This window comes from Anas platyrhynchos, chromosome 1, assembly GCF_047663525.1.
Source record: "Anas platyrhynchos isolate ZD024472 breed Pekin duck chromosome 1, IASCAAS_PekinDuck_T2T, whole genome shotgun sequence".
NCBI classification, from domain to species: domain Eukaryota; kingdom Metazoa; phylum Chordata; class Aves; order Anseriformes; family Anatidae; genus Anas; species Anas platyrhynchos.
Genome location: NC_092587.1, coordinates 128,123,186 through 128,149,330, shown reverse-complemented (window position 1 = coordinate 128,149,330; position 26,145 = coordinate 128,123,186). Strand labels below are relative to the sequence as shown.

The 26,145-nt window shown below is 37.7% G+C and overlaps 1 protein-coding gene across 3 annotated transcripts in view; it reads right to left on the bottom strand.

The window, feature by feature from the left end:
* Nucleotides 1–376: 376 nt before the first annotated feature.
* Nucleotides 377–26,145, bottom strand: part of CTPS2 (CTP synthase 2) — a 69,588-nt gene continuing 43,819 nt past the window's right edge. For all 3 annotated transcript variants that reach the window (XM_072029107.1, XM_027447996.3, XM_072029109.1), the window contains exons 14-19: nucleotides 17,468–17,564; nucleotides 16,448–16,503; nucleotides 14,641–14,737; nucleotides 11,165–11,309; nucleotides 3,344–3,454; nucleotides 377–1,778 (exon numbers count right to left, since the gene is read on the bottom strand). In XM_072029107.1, the coding sequence (XP_071885208.1) occupies nucleotides 3,385–3,454; nucleotides 11,165–11,309; nucleotides 14,641–14,737; nucleotides 16,448–16,503; nucleotides 17,468–17,564 (465 nt within the window). In that variant the 3' untranslated portion in view covers nucleotides 377–1,778; nucleotides 3,344–3,384. The remainder of the gene's footprint in view (nucleotides 1,779–3,343; nucleotides 3,455–11,164; nucleotides 11,310–14,640; nucleotides 14,738–16,447; nucleotides 16,504–17,467; nucleotides 17,565–26,145) is intronic.

Genomic DNA, 26,145 nt, shown 5'->3' with positions numbered 1-26,145 from the left:
AGCAGTTTCCTAGGACATTTAACTCCTACTGTTTCATCTTGATGAACCAGGAACATACGCATCAGACACATGTGGCCACATCACAGACAATACAACTGGAAACGACAGACTGAAAAATTCCCTCTCTGACACCACAGCTCACAAGAGCTGAATCTGGCACCAAGATTCTTTAAGACAGCATCTAAACACTTCTGAATAATACCATTAAATATATTTGAAAATACATTTGAACATTACAGATGGAGTTAGGAAATTATTTGCTTTTCACAAACCAGTAGCCAGTCTCTCTCATTGGGAAAGACATACAGTGATACCAGTTCTGACAATACCTGCTATTTGTAAGGCACGTATTCGTAAAACACTTTAAAACAACCACTTCCATAGGAACATTTTTTATTTCATTACCATTAAAGCTTCTTTAGTGAAGACAGATATTGTTTGAGTAACCTGAGATTTCATAAAGCAATACAAAGCTCTCAAACTTACTGTTTTACAAAATTGTAAAAGAGACATGGTGCTTTTTGTTTTTGTACAGATATTTACCTTTTGATCTACTAAAAAAAGCCACTTTGCCCAAAATCATAGCGAAACAAAACTAACAATTAAAATGCTTTATAGGAAGGGGTGCCTCAAGCATTTGGGACCTATCAGTTACATAGCTTAGGTCCATCTCCTCTGATGCCACTGTGCTAATGGGATCCAGCCTTACAGACAGTACAGCACCTCTCACCTTCCCTTTCTGTCTCAGTGATTCAGGCTATTGTCCTGGCTTTGCAAGAGCAGCCTGCACGTGTCACACAATGAAGTAACTTGTGATTTCTAAATTTAAATACACTGTTTTGTCCTACTGCAAGTGAGTCCCATCACCATGGTGAGGTCACTGGATGAGGGAAAACAAGGTTGAACTTTAATTCAGTGTTATACTCAATTGTTGAAATTAAATGAGTGTTATACAACTGGACCCAGATTATGCTCCACGTTTATGACTGGTTCTTCTACAACTTTTGTGCAAGCATACAGCTTGCATTTTAAAATATGAGTGCATTTACTTTCTCTCTTACAAAATATGAATACAAAAACGCCTTCTAATATCACTTCTGTAACTTGGTAGGTTCAATATTATCAGACTTTCAGGGGAAACAGAGCAAACAAACTTGAATTTTTGTCAAATGGAATCACATATAAAAGCCAAGAGAAAAGACATGCATATCCAACATCAATTATTATAATCACAAACAGCTGAAATACAAAAACAATTTCTCATTTGTACATATTGAACAGCAAAAAAAAAAAAAAAAAAAGGAAAGAAAAATATATATACACATACATACAACAAGCTTAACAGGGAAACAAACCCAAAACCTTTCTCTACTGCTCATGGACAACTGCCCCTTAAATTTTTCATGTATTCCCTCCTCATTGACAAAGACAAATGTATTTCATCTTACTGTTCTAAGGTGAAATGAAAACAATCAAGCCTTCCTTCAAAGCAAGAATAACTGTGAACTGGTGAAATAATGCATATTCACCTGAGATCATTCTGAAATATAGGACAAGATCAATAATGATTAACAGTCAAGGTGCACAACCATTTATGTCATCTTTAAAGAGAAACAGCATTTATACAAACAGATTTTGCTAAAGGACAGAAGAACTGTTTTCTGTAAGGAGAATAATTGCAAATGGTATGTGAGGAGATACTGTATTCTTGTAGTAAGAAGCACAAGCAGCTTACTCTTCCACTTTCTTCTATTCAGTATTGCCCCATTTCCAACTTTCTGTAATATAAAAAGAGGGAGGGGAAGGAAGAACAAAAGGAAAAAAAATAATTATTAAAAACATTTCTTCTGTAAATCTGTTTACCTTATCCTTATGCCAGTTTCTTTCAACTCCAAAGTAGTTGCATGGTAAACGCTACAAGTATTCTATCATTTGTTTAGATCTGGAATTCCTTCTAGAGTAATTCTGTTGAATACAGTTGGTATTCACCAGTGACATGTCTGTGACTACTGGCTACTGCGCTTGAAAGCATCACATAAGAACATTCATCGAAGCACTGAAAAAGTCACAACTGCTATGGTAAACAGACAATTGTCATTCGTAAGTCCTATTGAGAAAAGCAAGATCAGAGCTTATGGGCCTGTCCTGCACTATACGACAGTCTGAAGAAACAGAGCCATAGCAATGTTTGGAGGTAGGAAGGATCTGGGCAAGAGTGAAAAGAAACATTATGTCTACTTGGTTTTTGGTCATTCTTGGACATGCATCAGTACTGTACCTGCATGCACCAGATCATGCAATCATTCAACATTCTATTCTCCTTTCTCATGATTTAGGGATGTAGTATCATCTTTAATATATGATGCATGAGAGGGAAGAATAAATAAATGTCACAGAAGAAACCCATGTTGTGGCTAAGGACAAAACTCCAATTTCTAGCATCTCACCAGTATTTTAATCATCAGGTGGAAATGCATCATTCATATACAGCCTCAATCACTAGCTTAGTGATTAAGCACAGCCGCTTAGTAACTACACGATGTGACTGGAATAAAATCAGAGCAGGGAAAAGTTGTATCCTGCTTACAGAAGTGCTCAGAAATACTAAGCGTGAATGTACATATGGATAAGAGTTCCTTGCCAGATAAAACTCTGATGAATGTGTGTTGAGAAAAGTGAGACTGAGATTCAGACCTAGATTCTGCAGTGGTCCCAGATTCTGCAGAGGTCAGGTGGCTCACAGGAAATATGATCTCCAGACTGAAAATGAATCTCATCTACCAGCAATGTTAGGCTACCATCTTTACAGGCAAAAAAAAAAACAACCAGCCCTATAAGAAACATCACTGTGGCAAACAAAGACACAATTTTATAAAACTTGTTTGTGTATCAATCACTATGCAGATTGACTCCAAGTATTTATCTTGGAATGTATTTGATATAACAACGCATAAAATAAAATTATAAGTGAATATTAAGGCAAAATAAAAAGTTGTATCAACATGGTGTACTCAAAGTGATCCAAACTTGCAAACTGAAGTAACAGAAAAGAAAACACGAGATTTGAAAGTGCTTTCATTGTATCTTGTAACACTAACACAACTTGATTTTGTACAGCATCCTACATATAAGCTGTACCCAAAACACTTAGCAGACTTTAATAATGTAATTGCTGAGTTAAGCAGCAGCAAAGGAGAATAATTAACTGCTGCAGGCAAGGAAGAAAACATAAGCTCTCAGACGGGATTTGAAACAAAGGGGGAGAATCAAGATAACTTTGTCTCCTGTTTTAAGTCAAGAACAAATAAATGTCATAAAGCAGTATCAAAACAATTCAGTTTACCTCAATAGCACTGTCCATTTCTGTGTTCTCATACAACCATTTCATCTTGTTTCTGAATTAGGAAACTCTTTCTCTGGAGAGCTGTCATCACTGAGGTCACTGTAGCTGTCACTGTTAAAAGCAATACACAGTTAGAAAATATGAACAGCAATACATGTTTTACTTCAAGCCCTCCAACCCAGATGATGAGTATGAAAAACACTTTCCTCAAATGCAACCCATTTCCAGAAAACTATATTAACCTACTGCTCAATTTTTGTATTTTAGAATATATTCCTCTATAGAAACGGGCTTCTGCAAGAAAGTTTGGAGTCTAAGAACTGATGAGAAACAATGTTCCACCATCAAAAAAATATGTTCTATTTGTGGTTTGTTTGTTTGTTTATTTCTGTTTGGATACTGTATATTCATTCTATAGTTTGCTAGTGCCATATACATGCAATCATAATCAACAGCATGGAGCATAACAGGTATTCAGCATAAGACTAGAAGTAATTTCTTTTTTATGGTAAAGAAAATGACCAAAGAAGACGACTTTATTTACTCAGAAAGCTTATATTTATATTTAAATTATGATTCTTGCTTTTCCAGTAAGAACATCAATCATTTCCATTCCACCACGCATTATCCTGACACTTTTTCCTGAGGTTTTACCCCCTTCTGTTATTTCCTGAGAGAAATAGACTGTTTTTCACAGAACAAGCTGCCATGCAAATGATCATTTTATAAGTGGCTAGAACAAGGAAACAGTGAAGGACGGAAATCACCACAGTGACTGAAAGAAAGAAGTACCCACAAACCACAAATTCTTAGTTAGCTGGACAGGGCCTTGTGGTATCTACCCAGTGATGTCTATCAGGTCTCCAGGTTTATCTTAACTGTGAGTGCACACACTGCACCTCTTCAGAAAAACCTCCAGACTCAACCTCCTCCTCACCAAGCTCCACCTCTACAGTCTGTTTTCCAGATATCTGAGTTTCCCAAGATTAGAAGCCAGCAAAGGGAGTCTGGGGAACTGACAAGTATATGTGAACAGCAATAACGCTGGTCAGTTCTGCAACACTTCGGAGAGCACTGTATGGTTAACAGAATACAGGTGGGGATGTCAGACCTTGTTTGTGTGGGTGCCAGACTTGGGTATCACCTCTACTCCAGCCATCACATACCTATCTTGTTACATCTTACTCTTAATCACCAAGCCAACAGGACCTCAGTCACGTAACACTCCCTGCCTCTGGGCATGAGCTCCCACTGGGCCATCAAGCACAAAACCAACCCATGACCCACCTAGACACAGCCTTATCAGTTGACCTGCAGTGACTGTAGTGTTTCAAGGGGAACTATGTAACCCCACAGCTGGAGATCTTTGATCCAGACTATAATGTGGAAGAGTGAACAAACTGCACTCAGTCATACTCACGCTCATTACTAAGCACTGTTTTCTAGGCCGAATTTTACCTCCTCCACTTTGCAAAAACACGAGTAAAGATTAAATAAAAACATAGCCATTTTAATAGAGTGAGAGAGGAGGAGAAGAACCAACAGCCATCTCTTTAATTTCTACCTCTGACTGTTCAGGGAGCCTCCCACAACTACATAGAAATGCTCAATTCAATCATTTTTCCAGCTGTCGAACAATTACACAATTCAAGTGAGGAAAGTGTTGTTAACAGTATGATCAAGCATGCCAGATGCACACACACACAAACACAACATCACTGACACTGTACTTACTTCTTTCTGAAAGTACCCGTGGAAACATGGAATAAAAATTCAGTATTATTAAAACAGTTTTACATTTTCACATCACAGCAAAATAGCAAAAATTGTCCATAAAACACAAAGCAAAATTACTGATTGCAGAGAGCTCTGCAGTCCCACGATAACTCTGGTTTAAGCCCAAAATCTTCAGAGAACTGAGTGCTCTCTGCATTACATTTTTTTATTGTCTTTGCTGCCTAGTGGCAGCACAAAAATATAACCCAGATCTTCCTATACCCTTATAAGGCCCTCAGGCATCTAAGTAAAAATACTCAGGGACCAATGAAGTGAATGGAGAGCTGCTTATCTTCATCTCTTGAAGAGAGTTAGGCATTTATCTCCACCAAACATTCTCATCATCAGCCCTCCCCCCCTCAGTGATGCAGGTTTTGGAGCCAGTTACCCATAGGAGCTGTCACACATTGCTGGATGCTTCAGTCATTTACTTGACTTATCAACCCCAACTTTTCAATCCATTTTCTGTTTGTAGAAGCTGATGGTGGCTAGCAGCTTGACTAGCGACTAGCCCAGAGGCTAAACCACTGACTTGGCAGATTACAACAGTGTTCCCGTTCCCACGCTGCCCAGTCAGTACAAGACAAGGTTTGAATCTACTTCCCAGAAAAGGGCTCGTCACTACTTTTTTTGACTGTTTTCCAGTAGCACTCCACTGTCTCTCCTAATTTAGAATGGTTGTGCTGGATGTAAGTCAGTTTTATTTCTAACAGGCAGGCCGCAGTGGCAAGAAAGAGAGGGGAAATACTGAGGTAATGGTCAACCCTTGGGCTTCATACACAGGTAACTGTCAGTCTCACAGTTTCATCTGTTTGAATTGTTTCTCTAAGCATCCCCAGAAGCTGTGGCATCATGTTAACAAGATGAAATTAGGCTCCCAGAAGACCTGAATTCCTTCAAGAACTAAGCTATAAACAGGCACACATGAATCTTGGTATATCTGGGCCTGGGTGCTATCGCCTCAAACCAACAGTGACGTGAAGTTCCTAACATTTCCTGTGATATGAATTATATTCAACTGACAAATAATGTGAAGAAAAACTCCAGGTGGTATTAACCACAAAACAGCCATTACCTCTCAGGTAAATAAATGTCTTCTTCCTTCCCAACAACACTGAGTTGCTACACAGATATTAAACATAAAAATGAAATGGATATTTTGTGCTCACATCTACTACTATTCCATATGCTGTATAAATCTTAATTAAATGTGCTGGCTATGAAAGTGTGTATGCGTGGTGGTGGGAAATAAATCATATAAGCCTGGCTTTTCCTTTATGAAATTCTTTTTCACAGTGAATCCTCAAATGAAAAAATATGCTTATAACTTCCTTCAGCAACTTTTCTCTCAGTTTTTGTAAAAATTAATAAACATCTTGGCCAAGATATACATCTTGTTTGTAACCACTCTTGCAACACTAGATTCATATAACAAAAAGGAGATAGTGAGCAACTCCGTGTCCACCACAGCAGTTCTAGTCCTTTCCCCCCCCCCCCCATGAGGTCTGCAGTATAAAGATAAGGCCAAGAAGAAGGAGGGGAAAAAAAAAAAAAAAAAGAACAAAACACGGAGCACATAGTGTCACTACCTCTGGTCAATATTCAAGACAGTCTACTGAGGTTACAGAGATGAAGAATTTTGGTCACTTTGATCCTTACCTAATCTAACCATAGCTAACAGAAATACAGTACCCAGCTGGTATTTCACTTTGCAGTGAACTGCAACAGTAGTTGCAGTGACTGCCACTGGAGCCTCTCCTCTTGCCTCCTCTGGGGATTGTGGCACTGCTTCCTGCTGGTGAGAATACAACCCCAACCAGTACAGCTGCCACCTCCGGCTTCTGAATTGCCTTTTTTTTTTTTTAGTGGAACAGTCCCTCTCCTGCTACTCTCTGACAGTCTTCAAGCCACACGATTTCCTTCACTTTCCTCTGCAGTGCCAGGCTTTTGCTAATAGCAGAAATATAACACTGTGCCAGATGGCCAGATGTGTTATCGTTTGGGACAAGTAGGACAGTTCCTTTCATCCTATTTGTCCTGCTAACTTACGCTGCTAAGGATATCACACATTCTAGTTTATGAAGGATTAAGTGACACATTCTTAGTTATACTACTGTAAAGTGTAACTCACAAAATCTTTCTTGATGAAGCTCACTTTTCACCTTCAAAAAAATGAATTCCATTACAGCTACTTGTAATTCTTCAACAGTGCTTCTTTGATAACATCCTTTAGCCTTTAAAACTATCAATATGACACATCATATACCACTGTCAGTTCTAAAGAGGTCCAACCCTTTCAATGCTATATGCCATACTCTAATTTTGGAGCAACTCTGAGAGGTCCTTTTGCAATTCCATGAGTCATTCCCTCTTCCCACCTACAGAGTAGGTGGACCCAAGTACTTAACAGGGGACATCAGGGATAGCCTTACCAATATCTTTGTTGTCACTCACACACCAGAAAAAGTCACACAGGCTTTTTCCTGTTCTGTTTACATGTGCTTGCCCAAACCTCCCCACAGAACTAGTGTCAGTGCAGCGAGCACCACATGGACAAACCTATCTTCTAAGGTTTTTGGTTTGTTTGATTATTTTTTTTTCTTTATGGATTACTTTCTATCCTTTGACCACTTTTGGTCTTTGTCCCTGAATATGACTTATGGGACACCTTTTATTAATAACCTGCCCAGAACTTAACAGATTACTCTTACTAAATGGTGCTGCATTGGTTTCTTCCCTTAGCATGTTCACAAATGACTTGGAGAAATTTATGTTGGCAGCAGTCTTATTTGCCAATACTTTCTCACTTAGGAACATCTCATTTACTACATACCCTCCCCTTTTACTAGACATTTGTGTTTAAATTATTTACCTTTACCCAGTTGCCCTCCTCCTTCACAAAATCATAGCATTTAATTATTTACAGCTTAAGTTTCTAAATTCTCTGGATCTATTTATACTATTTCTTTGTTCGGAATAGTGCTTTCAGCTCTCCCTTATTTGAAACTATTTGCAATGATCATTAATGTGCTATAGCCTAATTTTGCTGGCCATTAATAAAGATGTTGGCTTCAGGGAAAGAAGAAAAAATGCCCACTGCAGCATGGCTTTGTTGTCCATTAGTGGTTTTGCATTCCATAGGATAGTGCCCAAAGATAAAACAGCTCTCATTACTTTTTCCAAGTGAAATTCCGTAAGACTCTTTAAAAAACAACATTATATCTGAAGCTTCCCTCTTCCTCCATTAGTTGTTAATTAAAATATTTTGGTTTATTTTAAAGGAGAGCTCTGTATTTGAGGGATTTGTATACTTTTTGAGAGTTTCTTGTGGTTCTGGTCTTCTCTGTCCTTTGAAATGAATCGCCTAAACAGCCATACATCTACCTTTGCTCTGTGTGAAATGGTGACTTCAGTACTTCCATGTAAAGATTTGGAAAAGGTCATGATATAAAAGCATTCATCAGGAACTGAAGCGAATGATCATTAGGCACTTACATCTTTAAGCTATGGAAGTCACAAAGACAACTTAGATGCTCAAGTACCACTTCACCAATTTGGGTAACTAAGTAATATCTCACCACTGAGATACTTTGATCCATAGTTCTTGACTACCTCCAAGCATCAAAGTTCCTAGGAACTAAATTTATCCCAGACGAGGCATTCCTTTCTCAAATATGTAGGCTTATACCTGTGTGTAAGCATTTTCAGGGCATTTACCAGAGCAAGCCTCACAAAAAGAATTCTAAGTGAAGCTTTATTTGCTTTAATTTATTTAGGACACTCTCCTAAGAAGTGTGATGCATCTTTAAATCAACTGTTTGTTTAGCTTAGAAGCTAGGGCTTCTGTCCATGTGTCAGATGTTCTAAAATTGTGTCCTAATTATGGGGCTGTTAAACATTCTAACGTAATGATTTCCTGTTAAGAATCTCATGCTGAAATATGCATTTCCCTTTGTCTCAGGGCTGCAACATTAACTTTCCTTTTATTTATTTTTTTGGTTGGTTGGTTGATCTTTTTAATATAGTTTAGGTAATATTTTTCTCAACTTGCTGGCCTTCACAAATTCTTTTTCAGGTTACATCTTTGCTGCAGTCAACAGCATGACTACAACTCACGTAGGCAGTACAGGGTGAGGTGTACAGAAAATCCTCTTCTCAAATTTGTTTCAAACAGTCTTGTTACTGCATGTCTTAGCTTCATTGTTCAATGACATCATTACCATTCTGGGGTTTAAAGGTTTAAACTGGAAATCCTTTCCACTCAGCAGGTGGATAGGTTAATATGAGTAGTTGTGGTGTAATATAAATGCTCCTATTTTAGCCTCAGAATCTTTTGCTTTTCCAATGCTATTTCTCTCTAGGTGGGGACAGAGGGGCCTGTTTCCTGTGTAACAAAGTAAATGCTAAGATCTATTTTCTTGTATGTTTGATTGTTTTATTTTCTTTTTTATATAAAGTTTTGGGGTTTGATCTTGTCTTTGCTAAATATTAAAGTGTTGGCTGGAGTTTTTAGTATGAACAGGAAGGAAAAAGTTGTGTATAAACTTACTTGAATTAATATATGTTCAATAGAAGTTAAGTGCAGCACATTCAGTAATTGCTGCAACCTCAGGGCAAGGTTAGAAAACATTCACTACATTGCCAAGGGATTTCAGTCGAAATTAGTAGGACACATGCAGACTACTTATTCAAAGCAAGTAATTCTTCTTTCTCTCAGAGAGATGAATAGGTATATTCATGGGAGGAAGTGGGAAGAGAAGGATATCTGGAGCTGGGAAACACAACCAGCTGTGAGGCAGAGAGCACTCACAAGAGGAAACGCCAGAAGATCATTGTTCTGAAAACTACCATATTACCAATTTCCCCTTTAGGGAAAGGTAACAGGTTAAAGTAAATGAATTTTTTGGTTAAGGTAACAGGAATACTTTGATCACACTGTACTTCGCAGATCAGAAAACTTATCTCTGTATGTACGCAATTGCAGAATGGCCAGAATAAGCGAAGACAAACTGCATTTATGAAAGACAGGTGATATCCATAAGGAGAGAAGTAACAAAATGGATTGTTCTGGTCTGGCTTGGCTCCATTCATACTAAAACCTCAGTAAAATTTCTAAAATTTCTGTTTTTCTCATAAGAAAAGGAGCTCTATTTAAGAATAAAAAGCAATGCTCAAAGAAAACAAAACTACTAAATTCAATGCCTTGTTTACAGGAAAAGCCAGCAAGCCAGGGCTGGATCTGTTCGTTTTACTGTTTAATGATTCTGAAAGTTTTTTATTCCTTTTTGTTATTGTACCCTAGGATTTCCTCTGACACCTTTATTAACATGAAATTTATTAACAAAATTGTAACTTTTATTAATATAATTCAAATAAACAAAAATGAGCTAACACTGATTGAAAAGTATTGCTACACTCCACAAACACACTAAAAACTCTATGACCAAGGCAACTGAGATCCAAACTTTTCCACAAGTTTAAAGATATTACAGCTGTTTTGTTTCAGATCTCTTTCTACTAGACAGTTCTAGTAGAAAGAGACCTGAAACCTTGGTTCTACAAAATAGAACCAGGGTTTTCAGTTTTGTTATTGTGGCCATTAAAATACTGTTGGATAAGAATGATCACTTGATCCTCTAGCAAATCTCTTTCCCTGTAAGCCTGTGATCCTCTAGCAAATCTCTTTCCCTTTATGGACACGAATTTATGGACACGAATTGGAATTGTTAAAACATTCCTCACACTATCATTCATAGAAGTTAACACAGTAGGCTAGAAACTTAGGTTTATTAATGGTTTTTGTTTGTTTGTTTTACTTCCTTCTTGTTAAAATGTAGAAATTTGACCGTAGCCCTAATAGTCTCTGAAAATGGGGAAATCAAGGAATATGCTTACAGATACTTTTATACCAGGGTTTATGCCAGGCTTGCACAGAACATATTAATATATGAAGAACTCCTTTTCTGGACTTCTGAAAAGCTGGACAGGATAATCCCTCCAACAAAGTGACTGTGAAACTCCAAGCAGGTAAGAAGGAAAGATTACCTTGGAGACAGTTTACAACCACGTTGCAGGTATGCATTGAGTGTTCCAGTTGCTGCAAGTAACAGTCCAAGGTATGGAGGTGAAGGTTTCATAGGTCTTGAGGAAAACTCTGGGTGGAACTGAACTCCCACAAAATATGGGTGGTCTACAAGACAGATGTCAAAGAAAATTAAAAGACATAGGAAGATAATAATAGAACTGTTAGAACAAAAGTTTATTCAAGATTTCACACAGCAGTCTAGTCTAGAAACCAGATTAGCATGTGTGAATTTAAGGGTGGGACAGTGGTAACCTCAACTTTATTTCATGAAAAGCAACTGACAACAGTGGCAGGAGGTTAGTAAAGCAAATTCATGAAAAATCATCCTGTGATTCAACTTTACTGTGCACAATGATGTAACTAAAAGCTGAATAATAAATCTGTACAGACATGTAAGGGAAAAAAATGCTGCATAGACAACCCTAACTTTGCCTATTTCATGCTATTTTTCATAGTGTTTTGGTATCCAACATTCACATTTAAACATGCATACATATTCAGAACATGCACTTACACGTACCTGAAGGGAAAATAAAACAGTTCCTGAAAGACCAGGCGTTACCTTACAGCAACTATTTACACACTGAGATGAATATGAAAGCAATATACACAGAAAATAGGGAAAAACAAGCTTCAGATAACTGGGCCTGCAAGAGATCTGCCGGGCCGTTAAGTCTAGTCTCCTGTTATTGAATGCAGTGATATCACATAGTCTCACGTACAAATGGTCAAAGCTCTCCCATAACGTCCACTGGGATTTTTTTGCTCCCACTGGAAAGTTCTTCTGATAGTCCCTCATTTTGCTTAGAAAATATTTTCTAATTAACAGGCCATGCTTTTTACAGCCAAATTATGTCCATTTCTTATGGTACTCTCCTGCAGTTTATCCTGGGTGATGAAGGATGACAGTAACATCATCATTCAACACCATTTATTGCACTAATCAAGATGTGCTGGTTTGTCTTCTCTTAAATCTTTAGCTTTCTGTTTCTCCAGTCATAGCACCTTGTTACAGCTGCTTCTGTATCCCTTCTGTCTTCTTTGGAAAAATAAGGATAGAACATTATTTTCATGCTCTTCCATACTGTGCACCTGTTCCTTCTTTGAATATGAGTTTAAAGAAGCTAACATTAACCAATTCTTATATCAGGACACTGGATGAAATTAACCACAGACCCCTTCTGGTTTGACAATTTCCAAAACAATCCCAAACATTCAAGGAATTTCTCTGCAGTACAGAATAAGGGATAACAAGAAAGCAGGGGTTTTCTTCTTTGAAGATAAACAATATAAACAAATATACTGCTCTTCCCTCTGCTGCTATGTCTTAAAAAAGAACCTGGGATCCTAAAATTATCCCATAACTTCTTTCTCTCTACTATGCAATTTAGTTCTTAAAAGCGGTAATACAAGACAATGACAAAGTATCGTATATTTCCTGTGGGGATATTTTGCTAACAGCTTTGCCTGAGCTATCTGGTATAACTTTATTTCTGTGCTTCCTCCCTATGATGATTGTTTTTCTTCTTTAGTAATCAGAGTCTCCTAGCAGCCCATTGTGAAATAATTCCAGGTTATACTGCTGCTTTTATTCTTTTCACAGTAACATGCAATTTAAAAATCCTGCCTGATTTATTTCATGATGCTCTCTATAGAAGTTGTTTCATGCAGGACAGACGAAATAGCCTCCCAACCAGTCACCAACATGCACAACAGGAACAAACATGCATCTACCAGGAACAAACTAAATAAAGAATACCATGACAATTAGTAGTTTATGTATTTTTTGCTCTCATTTTACTCTCTATGATGCAGCTGCTTGAAACTATAAGTAGATGTCTACATTCAAACCCTTGTTCAAAATCACAAGACCGTTCTTCAATATACCTTGGAGTACGAAATGAATTCTCACATCATGTCAGAAATAGCACTCTATATAGAATGATAACGTGTTCTCATAATATGTTTCTGTGCATGGAGTTTATCTAAACCAATAGTAATTTTTGGCCATTTAAGAAAAGGAAAAAAAAATCTTGTAAGGTAGCCAACATATTCAGGTGCCTGGTACTCATCCTGCCAACAGTGACTTAAAAGCAAGGAGTTCAAGGGTTCAAGCAAAACCAAAACGACTATTTCTAACAGCTGCTCTGTATAAATTTTCAATAAAAATATGCACTGTAGCTCCTTTTTGTCTTGGAATGCTTTAGAAAATACATCAAGCTTTACTTGCTAAAGTAGTCCAATGCTACCAGATTTCTACAGAATCAAACTCTCATTTATCTGAGTAGCTTCTGTGAAAGAAAGGAATTTGCTTTCTATATGATATTCATACTTGTGTTTTTTTTCCCTATGATTATAAACAAGGGGTAATCGGACACAAACTGACTGAGTTTGGAAGATATCCTGGGAGGTCTCTAGTCCCAACTCCTGCTTAAAGCAGGTTCAACTTCAGAATTAAATCAGGTTGCTGACAACTTTGCCTAGTCAAGTTTTAAAGGTCTCTATCTGCAAGGATGCAGATGTCACAGTTTTACAGTGGTTATATAGCATGTATTCATATTTCATAAATTCAAGCAAACTAAATATATATGAGTTATTGAAACCTGACTGAGAAGATCCAAAGGTGCTTATGGCCAACATCATTGCAAAGATGGCTTATACCTTTAAAAGGTCAAGGTGACCATGAGAAGTACCTGATAACTAGAAAAAGAGAGTCACCATGCCCATCTTCAACAAAGACAAGAAGGATCTAGGGATCTAGAGGCCAGTCAGCCTAAATTTGGTTTATGGCAAGAATGCAAAATAAAGCCATTTTCAGACCCACAAAGGACAGTAAAGGAAATATGAATAATCAGTTTTCGGATCAGGGGAGAGCAGTAGCTTTCCTTAATTCTGACTTTAGCAAGGCTTTTGATACAGTTTCCTATCACCCAAGTTGGGAGCTATGGATGGAATGGGTGGACTACAAAATGTGTTAAAAATGGCTAGACTGGGTTCAAAGAATAGTGGTGAGTGGTTTGAAGTCCAACCAATAACCAACTTGGAGACAGTCAAAACTTGACTGGATATGGCTCTTGGAAACCTGATCTGTATTTGAGGGTAGCCCTGTATTGAACAGAGGGTTGAACTAGATAGACTCCCAAATCACGTTATAATTCCACATAGCCACTGAGCTAGAACTATGACCTTTTGGAAAAGGAGTAAGTGTCTCCCTGATAATCTGATACATGCACAGTCATTGAGAAGTATAAGACACTGGCTGATAAAATCCTCTGAATCTTCACCTATTGTAATACACAAGTGGAGTCAAGAGTACTCCCTAATATGATCCTGGCTGTTTTGACACCTATGTGTTGTTCTACATGCCATTTAGCTACCTATAGTTTACATAGTTTGAATAGATGCAGAAAGTACTACAGACAAGTGAGATACTTACTCTCCAATTCAATAATTTCCATTCTGTTCCCTTCTGTATCATGGCCAACAAATTTCAAACCTTTCTCTTCAAAGCTGTGAGTCAGTTCGGGGTTCACCTGAAATATTGAAAATTATAATAATAAAATTGTAGTTCTATTTTTTTTTATTATTTAACAATATGTACTAGTTAATTGTAGCGCTTTTAGTATGTATAAAGGAATGAAAATAATTGGGAAAAGAATTAGGAATTTTTGCTTTCTTGTTTTGACAACTCTCTGGTAGAAGTATTCAGAAATGGGCACACTTATTTTATATTAGATGAATCAGTAATTTAAAACCTTAACAATAAATACATACAGAAGATTAAAGCCAGGGTCCCTCTTGCTTGCTGTCCTCCTGATGAAGAGCTTGCATTCCTCATTTTTGAAATGGTCTATCATAGCAGGGGGGAAGATTGACTTCCTCTTTGCATACCACAATTGAGCAGTCTCTGACATGAGCTGTGGTTCAAAATCCCTCAAACAGGAGCTCTGGAGTAAGCTGTTTCATTTCCTTGCTGATGATCTAACCACTCCATTAACATTCAGACTTTGAGCACTACCATCACATTCTCCTCCCAGCTTTTTAAGGAAACTTAATGCTGACTCAATCAATTTGTAACATGCATACATTTGATACTTCAGGCTACTCTAGAGATGGTTATGGATTCAGGTGCCTTCTGAAACATCCCAGAGTTGGTGTCCAGCTAGTGCCTGTCTACTTGGATGATAGAATTTTGAACATACAGAGACACCTTTGCTCAGATATTCTCAAACAGAAGTGTGCTCTTATAGCAGAGGTGTGGACCTGTATCAGAGGCCCGTAGAATCATAGAATCATTAAGGTTGGAAAAGACCTCCAGGATCATGTAACCCAACCATTCCCCTGGATGACTGCTAAGAAGCAAGTGATCTGAATTAGCCTCTGAGTTGTAGGTGCCTGAAGTCTGCTTACATTTAGACTGTGGAAGAAAATGGGCTTCCTAAGCATTATCTAAGCCTAGGCAGACCAAGAACAATCTCCTTAAGGATTATAAACCTGTACCTTTCAAATACTTCACAGGAAGTCAAGTCAGTGGCTAACACCACTCCCAAAAAGTTTTACTAAGGCAGTAGACTGCTCTGCTCCCCTCTATTGAATGCTTGAAAGAACACCTCTACAATACTGTGTCCAGTTTCAGGGCCTTCAGTACAAGACAGCCATTGACAAAATATTGCAAATCCAGAAGAGGTCCACCAGGATGCTCAGAGGGCTGGAGCACATACAACACAGGAGAATAGACTGAAGGAGCTTGCTTTGTTCAGCCTGGAGAAGTGAAGGTGAAGCATGGATCTGGTTGTTGAATTATCTAATGGGATAGTATAAGGAAGATGGAGAGAGACTCTGCTCAGAGGTTCACAGCAGAAGAGTAGGAGAGAGATGACAAAGTGCCCAAGGGAATCTCCTATGAAACATACTGGAAGAATGGTTTAAACTAAGTGTTTAAGCATTAGAACAGATTGTCCAAAGATATTGTGGAATATCCCTCTCCAGAGAAATTCAAGAGAAAATGGGACAAAACCTTGAGAATCCTGATCTAATTTTAAACCTGACTCAGCTCCAGGCGTGTATGTGAACAAAATAAAGGGGTTCCTTCCAACCTAAATGTCTCTACCTTACTGTTAGCAAACCTTGTTTTTAATTTACTTAAATCTCTCATTGGCTTTAAAGCAAATCATGCCTACAAGGAGAAACATGATTTGCTTAAGCTTTAAGTTTTGAGCACAAAATGTATGAGCAGAGCTTACCTCATATCGATGCCTGTGTCGCTCCTCTACAAACATTTCATCACCGTAAAGTTTTCCTGAATACACAAAAAAAGAAGCAATTAACACTGATGTGTTACTTTAATAGCCGTTACAAATATGGCTTGTAATTTAAACCTTACTTTTTTCACATGGAAAACACATAACACTATTCATCTCGCTCCAGCTTTCTGTTTTTCTGAGTGATGACTAGTTTCTTTGAATTTACCGTTACCTGAGTTTATTCAGGTTTCATACTCAACTCTCCTCAAACACAAGTAGCTTAGTTAGACTTTAGAGTGTGAAGACCACGAGTAAAGTAATTTACACTGTAATACACAAATTAACAATAATGAAGAAAAAAAAAAGGAACAAAAAAGCAACATAAAATCCCTGCAGGTTTTACTGCACTTCTATGCAAAATGTGCATGCAGTGAAAGAAGCTCCGCAGCCTTTTATTAACATCTGTTCCATTTTAATAGATTGTGCCTGGCGGCTGCCATACCTCCAGTGACAAACTGAATGTTGTTTTTCTCTCTGTTTTCCTGATCTCTTTACCCAAATGATTCTTGCAGCCCTCTGAGCCTAATCTGGAATGCTCTACATTGAAAACTAACGAGGAGTAAGTTTAAGATATGTAGTAAACCGGCATTTAATCATCTCTATCACAGCCATGGCCTGAACTCCACTTTAATTTATTCTAGCATCATTTGGAGTACCGTCTCCCTTAGGAGGTTTGGACAAGAACTGGACTGCCAAAAAGACCTCCAAAAATTTGTAGAGCAATAATACAGGAATTTTGCAAAAAGCAGCATATGACTTAATTCTAAGGAGACACTTTTTCAAAAACAGTAGTGCCACTCAAGGTGTAAAGCTCAAGGTGTATGAGCTCAAGGAAGCTGCCACCCAACTGCTTGCTTGAGGTTGTAGTCCTTTAACAAAATGTACTTTGGTATTTTTGCTTTGCCATGTTACAGAGTTCCTATCCAAAAGGCAAGTGATAAGAGCAAAAATTTAACTTACTTAAAATAGAATTTTGTGTTTTGAAAACAGTCCTCCTCTTCCCCAGTCTCATGGTTCCACCCATATCTCCAGGATTGTGTTCTGGCATGTCAATGACCTTTAGAGAAAAATTGTCTAAACATTGTTTTGTCCAACAAAGAAAAAAAAAATGCAACAATCACATAAAAGACTGCATAGATTTATAAATTGTAACATCATTGAGTTTTCTTCCAAGGATTTCCAATTAGAATTTCTCTTTGGTTTTCCTAATGCTTTATTCTCAGTATTACTATACACTAGGCCCTTTCTTATATTTTTCTTTATACTGTTAATTATATACAATATTCTTTCTTACACTAAGAGGCAGAAACAGCTGTCTTGGTAAGACAGTGGAAGTTCTCTTTTTTTTCTTTTTCTTTTTTTTTTTTTTGAGAAGGGGAGGACACAGGGAAGCAGAATGAACAGAAGACAAAACTTGTAACAAGTCTTTAACATTGTTAAAGCAGGGTACTAAAAGAGATGACTTCTACGTGTGTGCTATTTCAGATTATATGCATAATTAATTTATCACAGGGAGAAAACTGATGAAACTTCCCTCCTAAATCACTTTTACAAAAATGTTACTTTTTCAGTGGTGCCAGGACAAGAGCACTGGGCACAAACTGGAGCCCAGGAGGCTCCCTCTGAGCATCAGGCAGCGCTTCTGTGCTGTGCGGGTGAGGAGCCCTGGCAGAGGCTGCCCGGAAAGGTTGTGGAGTCTCCTTCTTGGGGAACTCCAAAAGCCACCTGGACACGGGCCTGGGCAGCCTGCGCTGGGTGGCCCTGCTTGGGCAGGGCTTGGAGCAGGTGAGCCCAGAGGGCCCCAACAGCCTCAGCCATGCTGTGACTCTGTTTCTCAGATGGCCTAAGCATCCACAGAATACTGGGTTGCCTCACATGGAGAGCATGCTACTTAACATTTAAAAAAGAGGATATACAGTGGTTTTGTGGACTGAGGCAGATGGGTCAAATGGCTGCTTCATGGGTTAAACGAAATCCAAGACAATGGAATTCAGTGGATGTGAGGAAGGACAGCTTAAGGGAAGGACGGTGTTTAATTTTACTCAATCTGAATAATCCTGATGGGTCTCACAGTTGTGTTTACAGAAAGTCTGTCTCACAGAGGTAAAACCATTCAGAATAGTAGAAATGAGCTGAAACTATGACCTACATGCCTATATTTGCATATACATACTCAGTAAGAAATATGATTGACAAGGAAAGGTTCTAAAAATACAAATATTCACACATCTGGGTAATCTGGAAGTGGATTTTTATTAACCTTAATTTGCCCTCTGGGAGTAATGAAAACAATTTCTGATGATACACTTCATAAAGTGAAGTTATTCAATTTACAAGGGATGGTGGAAAGTGCTTAGCCTTTGGCCTTGTGCCAATGCATTTCAGCTGTGCAATTATCTCTGTATAACCTTATACCTTCGAAATGTTATTTATAAACTATATACTCATTATAAAATGTCATGAGCAGAAGTTGTGATCAAACCAGTAGGATATTACAAATCCTCTAATTACCTCCCAAAAACCCAAAGGTGGACTGTGCAGCTAAAAAAAACACACCTCAAAGAATAAACTCAAAAAATACTCGAAATAAAATCATTCATTAAATCCATGCTACTTTAAAAATGACAAGACTGTCTTATTTCCTTCCATTTACTTTCACTTCTTTTCTGTAATAGTAGATATAAAAAACAAAAAAAAATAAAATAAAATAAAAAAACACACAGCACAAGACAACAGAAGCAGTTAGAGTGCTTACAATAAACTGTGTGTATATGTCAAATACTCTGGCCCTCTGAAACCACACACAAGTTTTCCAGGAGATTTTATTAACTTGCTTATACCCACACTACAGATAATTTTAAAGTTGTACTCCTGATTCCCATCAAATGGAGATGAAATGGTCCCAAGCAGCTACCAAATATTTTCAATCACGTGCTTCTCTTCCAGTCACAAAAACATAAAAATTCCACTTTAGTGGCTGTTTCATGAGCATTTGCAGTTGACAAGAAAAACGATAAGGTTTAAAAAAAAAAAAAAAAAAAAAGAGGCTAAAGTGAAGACTTGACATTCCTTCATTCTCAAAAGTATATCAAGCACCTAACCGCTGCCCCCTAACCTCACCTTCAGATTCTTCATCCTAAACATTTGAGTTTGAATGTCTTGATCTAAATTTGTTAACTGAATCATGGTAATATTGAGGTCATCCCATGCCCCCCAGAGAAATTTATATTTCACTGTTTTCTCGCCTTTCGTTATTTGCTGAACTAAGATCTTCTATCAAAATATTCTGAGAACAATACCATGAACAGAACTATGGGGATACGATATGGGAGATGGTAACTTCTTGAAAGACACTGCTCAACTCAAACTGCTTAATTAAAACACTGGTTCCAAATTAAGTGGACCTGCCTATGCAGGTTGTAGAAAATTTCACTAATTTACTATGTTTAAATGTGTTCTTCAAGAAGACTCAAACCCATCAGTTGTCAAATGTATGCTTCATGTATCTGTGGTCAGGGTCACATAATCAGAAGAGGATACAACCTTAAAATGTGCATTAATGTCTGCTAAGTCTTAACTGAGATGTATTTTAAGAAATATTGCGTTATACAACTGTTCAATCTTGTTTCTATCAGTGGCAGATTTTGTACCAATGTAAAAGCCCTATCGAGTTTCAACATCAAACAACTTACTGCGTGTGTTCATGTTTTGTTACTGATATGTTGCATTATAAACCAGCTCTCTATCTTCTCCAAGACTTCTAGGTTTATCATAATAAGAAAAAAGGCTTCTGATATTAGTTTTTGTAGTCGGGTGAGGAAAGAAGTTACTTTTGAATTAGTAATGCAGGGCTACTCTGACTCTGGATCTTACTTTTAGGTATGTTCTGTGGTTCTGCTCGATGTCAGCAGCCATCACAGCACAACCCTCAATGTTTATATGTTATGTGAGTTTGCAGCAAGGTCTGTGAAAGCAACTTTCAAAGAAGCAGCAACACGGCTGCCCTACAGCCCAAGGATAGTAATAAGCATCAGAAAATCAACTCACATCATGGAAAACTTTGCTATATTTTATGGAATAAATTTGATCAGATAAAAGACAAATCTTGAAGTGGTGGTTACTCTGAATAACTGAATAGATTCTTCAAAGAGCTTATGCTTCCCTCCACAGCATACATCAGCTGTCACCGTGCATTAGTTCTTTGAAGAGCAAAAACAGCAAAGAACAAGAGGCACCACAAGCAACAAAAAAGCATCAGTAAGGAGGGTGTAGGAAGAGATAAGGCATTAATTAGGTCTTTTTTACTCAAATCTCTGAAAACTGCTAACACTACAGGGATTTTACAGAGATCACATATTACACACCAGACAGACAACATGAAACAGATAGCAAATCACTGACATACCACAAAGCACATTCGAGATATAAAACAGTCTGATGGATATTAAATCACAGTACTGATGAAAAGCAACTTTAACTACCCATGAAATACAATTTTCCTTCAGAAATCTGCTGCTTGAATTGTTTCATTGTCATTAGAAAACATATTAAAGCTAATGAGAAAAGTTCAGACACTCAACGTACAGCAACCAAGGCTATGAAAATCCAACATGTATCACTTTACTAACCACCACAGCACCATCACAGGACCATTAAGTTCTGTCTTTGTTTTGCTTCACATCCAGCAATGCAATTTTGAAGAATGCATCTACCTTGCTTACCCTTTGGAGGAGGGGGCAGGAGAGTTTAGGGCTGGGGGTGGAAAGAAGGGGAAAGAATTGTTTGATTTGAACAACTGTTTGGTAAGTTGTCTTTGGAAGTGGGTTTTTTAGAGTTCTTGCATTATTTATTTATTTTTTTGCTCTGCTCTTGTCTGGTAACCAAATGTCATTGCTGCAAGAAATCACTGTTCATGTAAGTGCCGATCAGAGCACCAGAAGCCCTGAGCCTAAAGATAAACTGAACACTGAAAAGAGGCCCTAAGAATGAGCACATAAGAGATGTGCAGAGGCAAAGGTGTCAGGAATAGGGAATACAAAGGCAAGCACTCTTGTGTACAAGTCCCTGCTGAGCAAGGATTTGAAGAAAAAAAAAAAAAAAAAAAAGAACAGCAACACAAAACCAAAGATATAATGTAAACTAGAGGACCCATTCATTTATCAACTCTTGTGTTGTTTCTCTGCAGAATTAGTCAATACTTGCTAGATTCAGTCTGATCTGTTTCAGTCACAGTAACTTCACCAGCAAGCAGGTCTGATCACTACAAATGGGACATCTACAGTGACATTTTAGAAATAATAGTATATACGTTTTTAAGAAAGAAAAAAAAGAATGATGCAACGCTGAGTGGTGCTGAGAGCTTCCAACTTGGCAAGCAAAGCCGCTCTTCCTTCATTCATACAAAGCCAGGGATTTAACATTTTCAATTACCAAAAGAAGGTGCAGGGTGAGCACACCTGCCCAAATCCTTTAGTCCCTTAAAACTCTCCAGGTTCCAAGCAAACCCCACCACTGCCCACCTATCCAAAGCATTTGGCCCTCTAGGATACATTAATTGCCATAAAGGTACTTGAAGGTTTCAGAACACTCAGTGCTCTGTTACTCTGGTTTACTTTTGAAGTAATGTTTGTTTTCCAAAAAAATGACAACCATCATGTATAAGATCAAAGCAGAAACCATCAATAGCTGATTCATGCAGCTACACAGAGATCTGAGTAACCAGCTTGAAAAATCCTGTCCTCTGCCTCTTCACAGAACCACAGCACAGTATCCAGACATCCCAACAAATATCAGCTTAAATTTCTTAAATTTTGGAAACTAATTTACATGGCTTCTTTACTCAAGTTATTGTTCTGCTTGCAAGGTTTCCTTTTACCCTGAATGTCTGTGACCATCCTGCAGCATGTTATTGCCAACCATTTTCCAGTTTGGACAATCCTCTTTTCCAGAAATTTGTTGTTTCCTATTTTAGGATTAAATAGTTGTCCTAAGGTATTTATTTAATTAGATCCAAAAAAATTCTCTAAGAAGGATTCTGCCTGAATAAGCAGAAATTCTGGTACAGAATGTTTTGTAGTATTTTCTTCAGGAAAAACGTCACAAAAGGTGTACTGCTTTTTCAAACATTGCTCACTCACTCATTCATTACTGTAATGCAGTGAACTAAGAAAGCTAACGGAGATGCTGATATGCAAAGAAATACAGATACTGCCTAATGGCTTTTCAGAACTCACTCTAATTTTGCCAACCACGCATCCCAGAGCTTAAATACTTAACCAATGCAAGCTTTCAGGTTGTTAATGTTAATGAAATAAACAAGATTAGACAATGCTGGCTACAGAAAGATACCAGGGTGCCAGTCATGCCATGCCAGGAAGTGCAGGATTTGCTACAGACTTGAGTTACTGTAAGTGGACAAGTGTTCTCAGACTTTGGACTGGTCCAGTTCACATGGCAATTAATGACCAAATGCTCACTGATGTAATTTCGGTATGATCAGGAGGATACCTACAGCTAGGAGAAAGCCTTCCCTCCCTACCACATACAACTATTCAACAATCAAAACTATCACTGCATTTGAGGGGGACCTTCAGCTGAAATCACTAGATGAAATTTTGCCTTTACCAAAGTCACTTAAATCTACATGAAATATGTCAGAAAAAAAGAAGTCAATAAGCAAATCTCTCTCAGAGCATTCTGAAGCAGGAGAAGGACCCTAGAGAGGGAGACAGTCTTGTGTTCTCTTCATCAAACACCCCAGACACGGAGCTGACACGGGGGATAATCACACACAGCCTGAGGCTGGTTAAACAGCAGTATACTTTATGGTCCCTGACCAAGAGACTGCTTCTGTCTTACTGGCAACTGCCACGGAGGACTCAGCACAGACCAGTCCACTGCCTAAGCCATGCAAAGTAGTCAGAGAGGTGAGATTGTCCTTAGCAGAGACAAAGCACAACGTATGATCCACTATGTCCTGTACTTTCTCTACCCTCCCTGAGTTATCTTGCACAAGCAAGCATCCATTCTACTTCTCATTTGTTAACAAGGTAGTGTTAGTCAGAATCACTTCATTATCAGCAAGCACTAAGCCACAGGAAAAATGGATTACTTCAGGTGTTTGCTCTTCCAGACCTTCACCGAGATGAATTTCTAGTATCAACTTCCGGACCATACTCAATAGCATGACCTACACTCTCCTAGCATTTCTTGAACAAATTCTACTTATCATTACCATTAAAAAAAAAAAAAAAAAAAAAAAGAGTATGTCCTTAGGTAACACAAGGAGTACTAGCAACTCTTTTCCATCCCATTTCACCAGCATAATCCGAACACTTCCAGACTTGCAAGCAAGACTGCCCGGATTCCAACCTCTAATCCTTACCACAGAATGGTGTCACAGATCACCCCAATATCCTGTCTATGTTCCAGACCTGCCCACTGGTTAATTTCGTAATTGATGATCCAGGATCCAAAATGCTCCTGATCCAGGAGCAGAGACATTTCTTTTAGAAAGTGTTCAGCAAGCAGAAATTTGTAGACCTCCCTACTTTAGTTTTCATTGTGCTTGGAACGTACTTTTGCCATTGCATAAAACTTCCCTGCTAACTTTTGAGGGGAGAACAAATCCCTAGAAAAGTCCTGAATCAGTTCAAAAGTTTCATTTGAGTAATCTCACCACAGCCATTTGTTTCCTTTTTCAGGCCTGCCAAAACAGTCAGGGAGGAACATTTGCCACAGATGTGCTGAAATTATGTGCACGTGCTAAAATAAAACAGTTATTGCAATAGAAAATAAATACATCTATAGATTATTTATTCCATTTATTGGTGATGTAAAAACATCCTACTGAAAGGATAGCTATTTAGATTAAACAAACAAAAAAAAAAGCTAATAGTTCTTCAATACTAAAAAAGACTGAAAGTTTTCATGCGAGAGCTCTACTCCCAGATGAAAGTAAAACAGCAAACACCATCCAGAAGATGAAATCCGTATCAGTTATAAGAATACAAACATAAACGTATCTGTACTTTTTGTGGTTTAGCTTCTATTTTCAAAGATACAGCTTTATCCCATCTGTGTTTCGGTCTGATAAATCATTTTTCTTTAACAAAATATGCTTGCCCGAGTTAAACTTCATGAAGTTTAACATGAATTCACCAATTAGCTTTAGTTACTGTACCTTTGGTTAAGATATCATTAAACTGAGGCTTTAAACTGAAGAGGAAAAAAGCACATACTATCACATTGCTTAACACTGCCTGAAGAAATGCCTCATTTAAAAATTTGGAGTAAATGAATGAAAGAGAAAAATAAAAGGATTCTAAGTCCGTAAAGATTTCGGTGCCACAGATATATAGGAAATAGTCCAGTGTCATTCCTTCCAATGAAGTTATTAGGCTTCATACCATGCCCAAATATCAGAGGCAGACCATGAGCTTTATTGATTGATCACCTCTTGAAACAGACACTTTTTGAATAGACACCAGAATTTAAAATGTGACATTTCTACATCAAGAAGAGAATTCTCTATTAGCTGAATTGTATTAGTGTCTCTGGTAGGTGAGCGTTTTATGAAAATAAGCTGAATAGAATGAAAAAATATGTTCACTCAGAAAAACATCCCTAATCTTTTAATTTGCAATTTCTAAGAACAAAAACAAACATTAAATAAATAAATAAACAAACACAATCCAAGATGTCAATAAAAAGCAAAGCGGTGAGAAAATATCTTGAAATGCTTTAAAGACTTAAAGACACTTCTGAGTGAACACATCAAACTTCTTCTATAAGGTATTTTGTAGGTTGCATATTGTTGCCAAAAAAAATAAACAAACAAGCACACCACTGAAGTGATATAGAACTACTGCAGACAGTTGTGAAAGTAAATGTTACTCTAGTCCTAGTGCCAAAATCCTGTGACAAATCTAATTAGCTTAACAAGCACTCAGCTGAGTCCACTCTGCAAAACCACACAAAGAAACAATTCAGGCCAACCACTGTAACTCTAATTGAAGCAATTTGTTCTGATGAGCAAGCCCGTTTTCTTCTCAACTCTTCTTTTATACTTAAGCTATAACTTTCTAGAGAAGATAATGAAGGCTAGAGTAAGTCTCAAACTCATTTACAGCAATGTCACACTTATCTTCCATCTCCTTTTATTTGGTTTCTCTTTTTAAACTTTGAAATAGCATCTGACAAAGTATCATAACCAGAAACAACACTATGCAAGCTACAGCAACTTTTTTCGGAAGGCAAGCAGGATCACTTTTCTGTTTAAACAGCAATTCATATCTACTATGCAGATATTGGAATATTTTATATTCTTCTTTGAAAGCTTATATTTTAGTTTATTTTTAAAATAAACTGAAAGTCATCATTTAAAAGTCCTGCCTCCACCCAGTAACATTCTGCTACTCATAATAAAACCACACAAAATGAAAGAACTTACGGAACTTAAGTTGGCTGCCCCATTACCTAGTGGTCCTCCCATTTACTTCATTTACCAGTTTGAGAGATTCTAATAGTGATAATCTTATGGACTAATAGCAGAATAGACATACTATAACAGGGAATTTTTTGGCAGAAAGCCTCTGGCACAATCACTGTAATTTTATCTACTCCTATTCCTGCCTTCC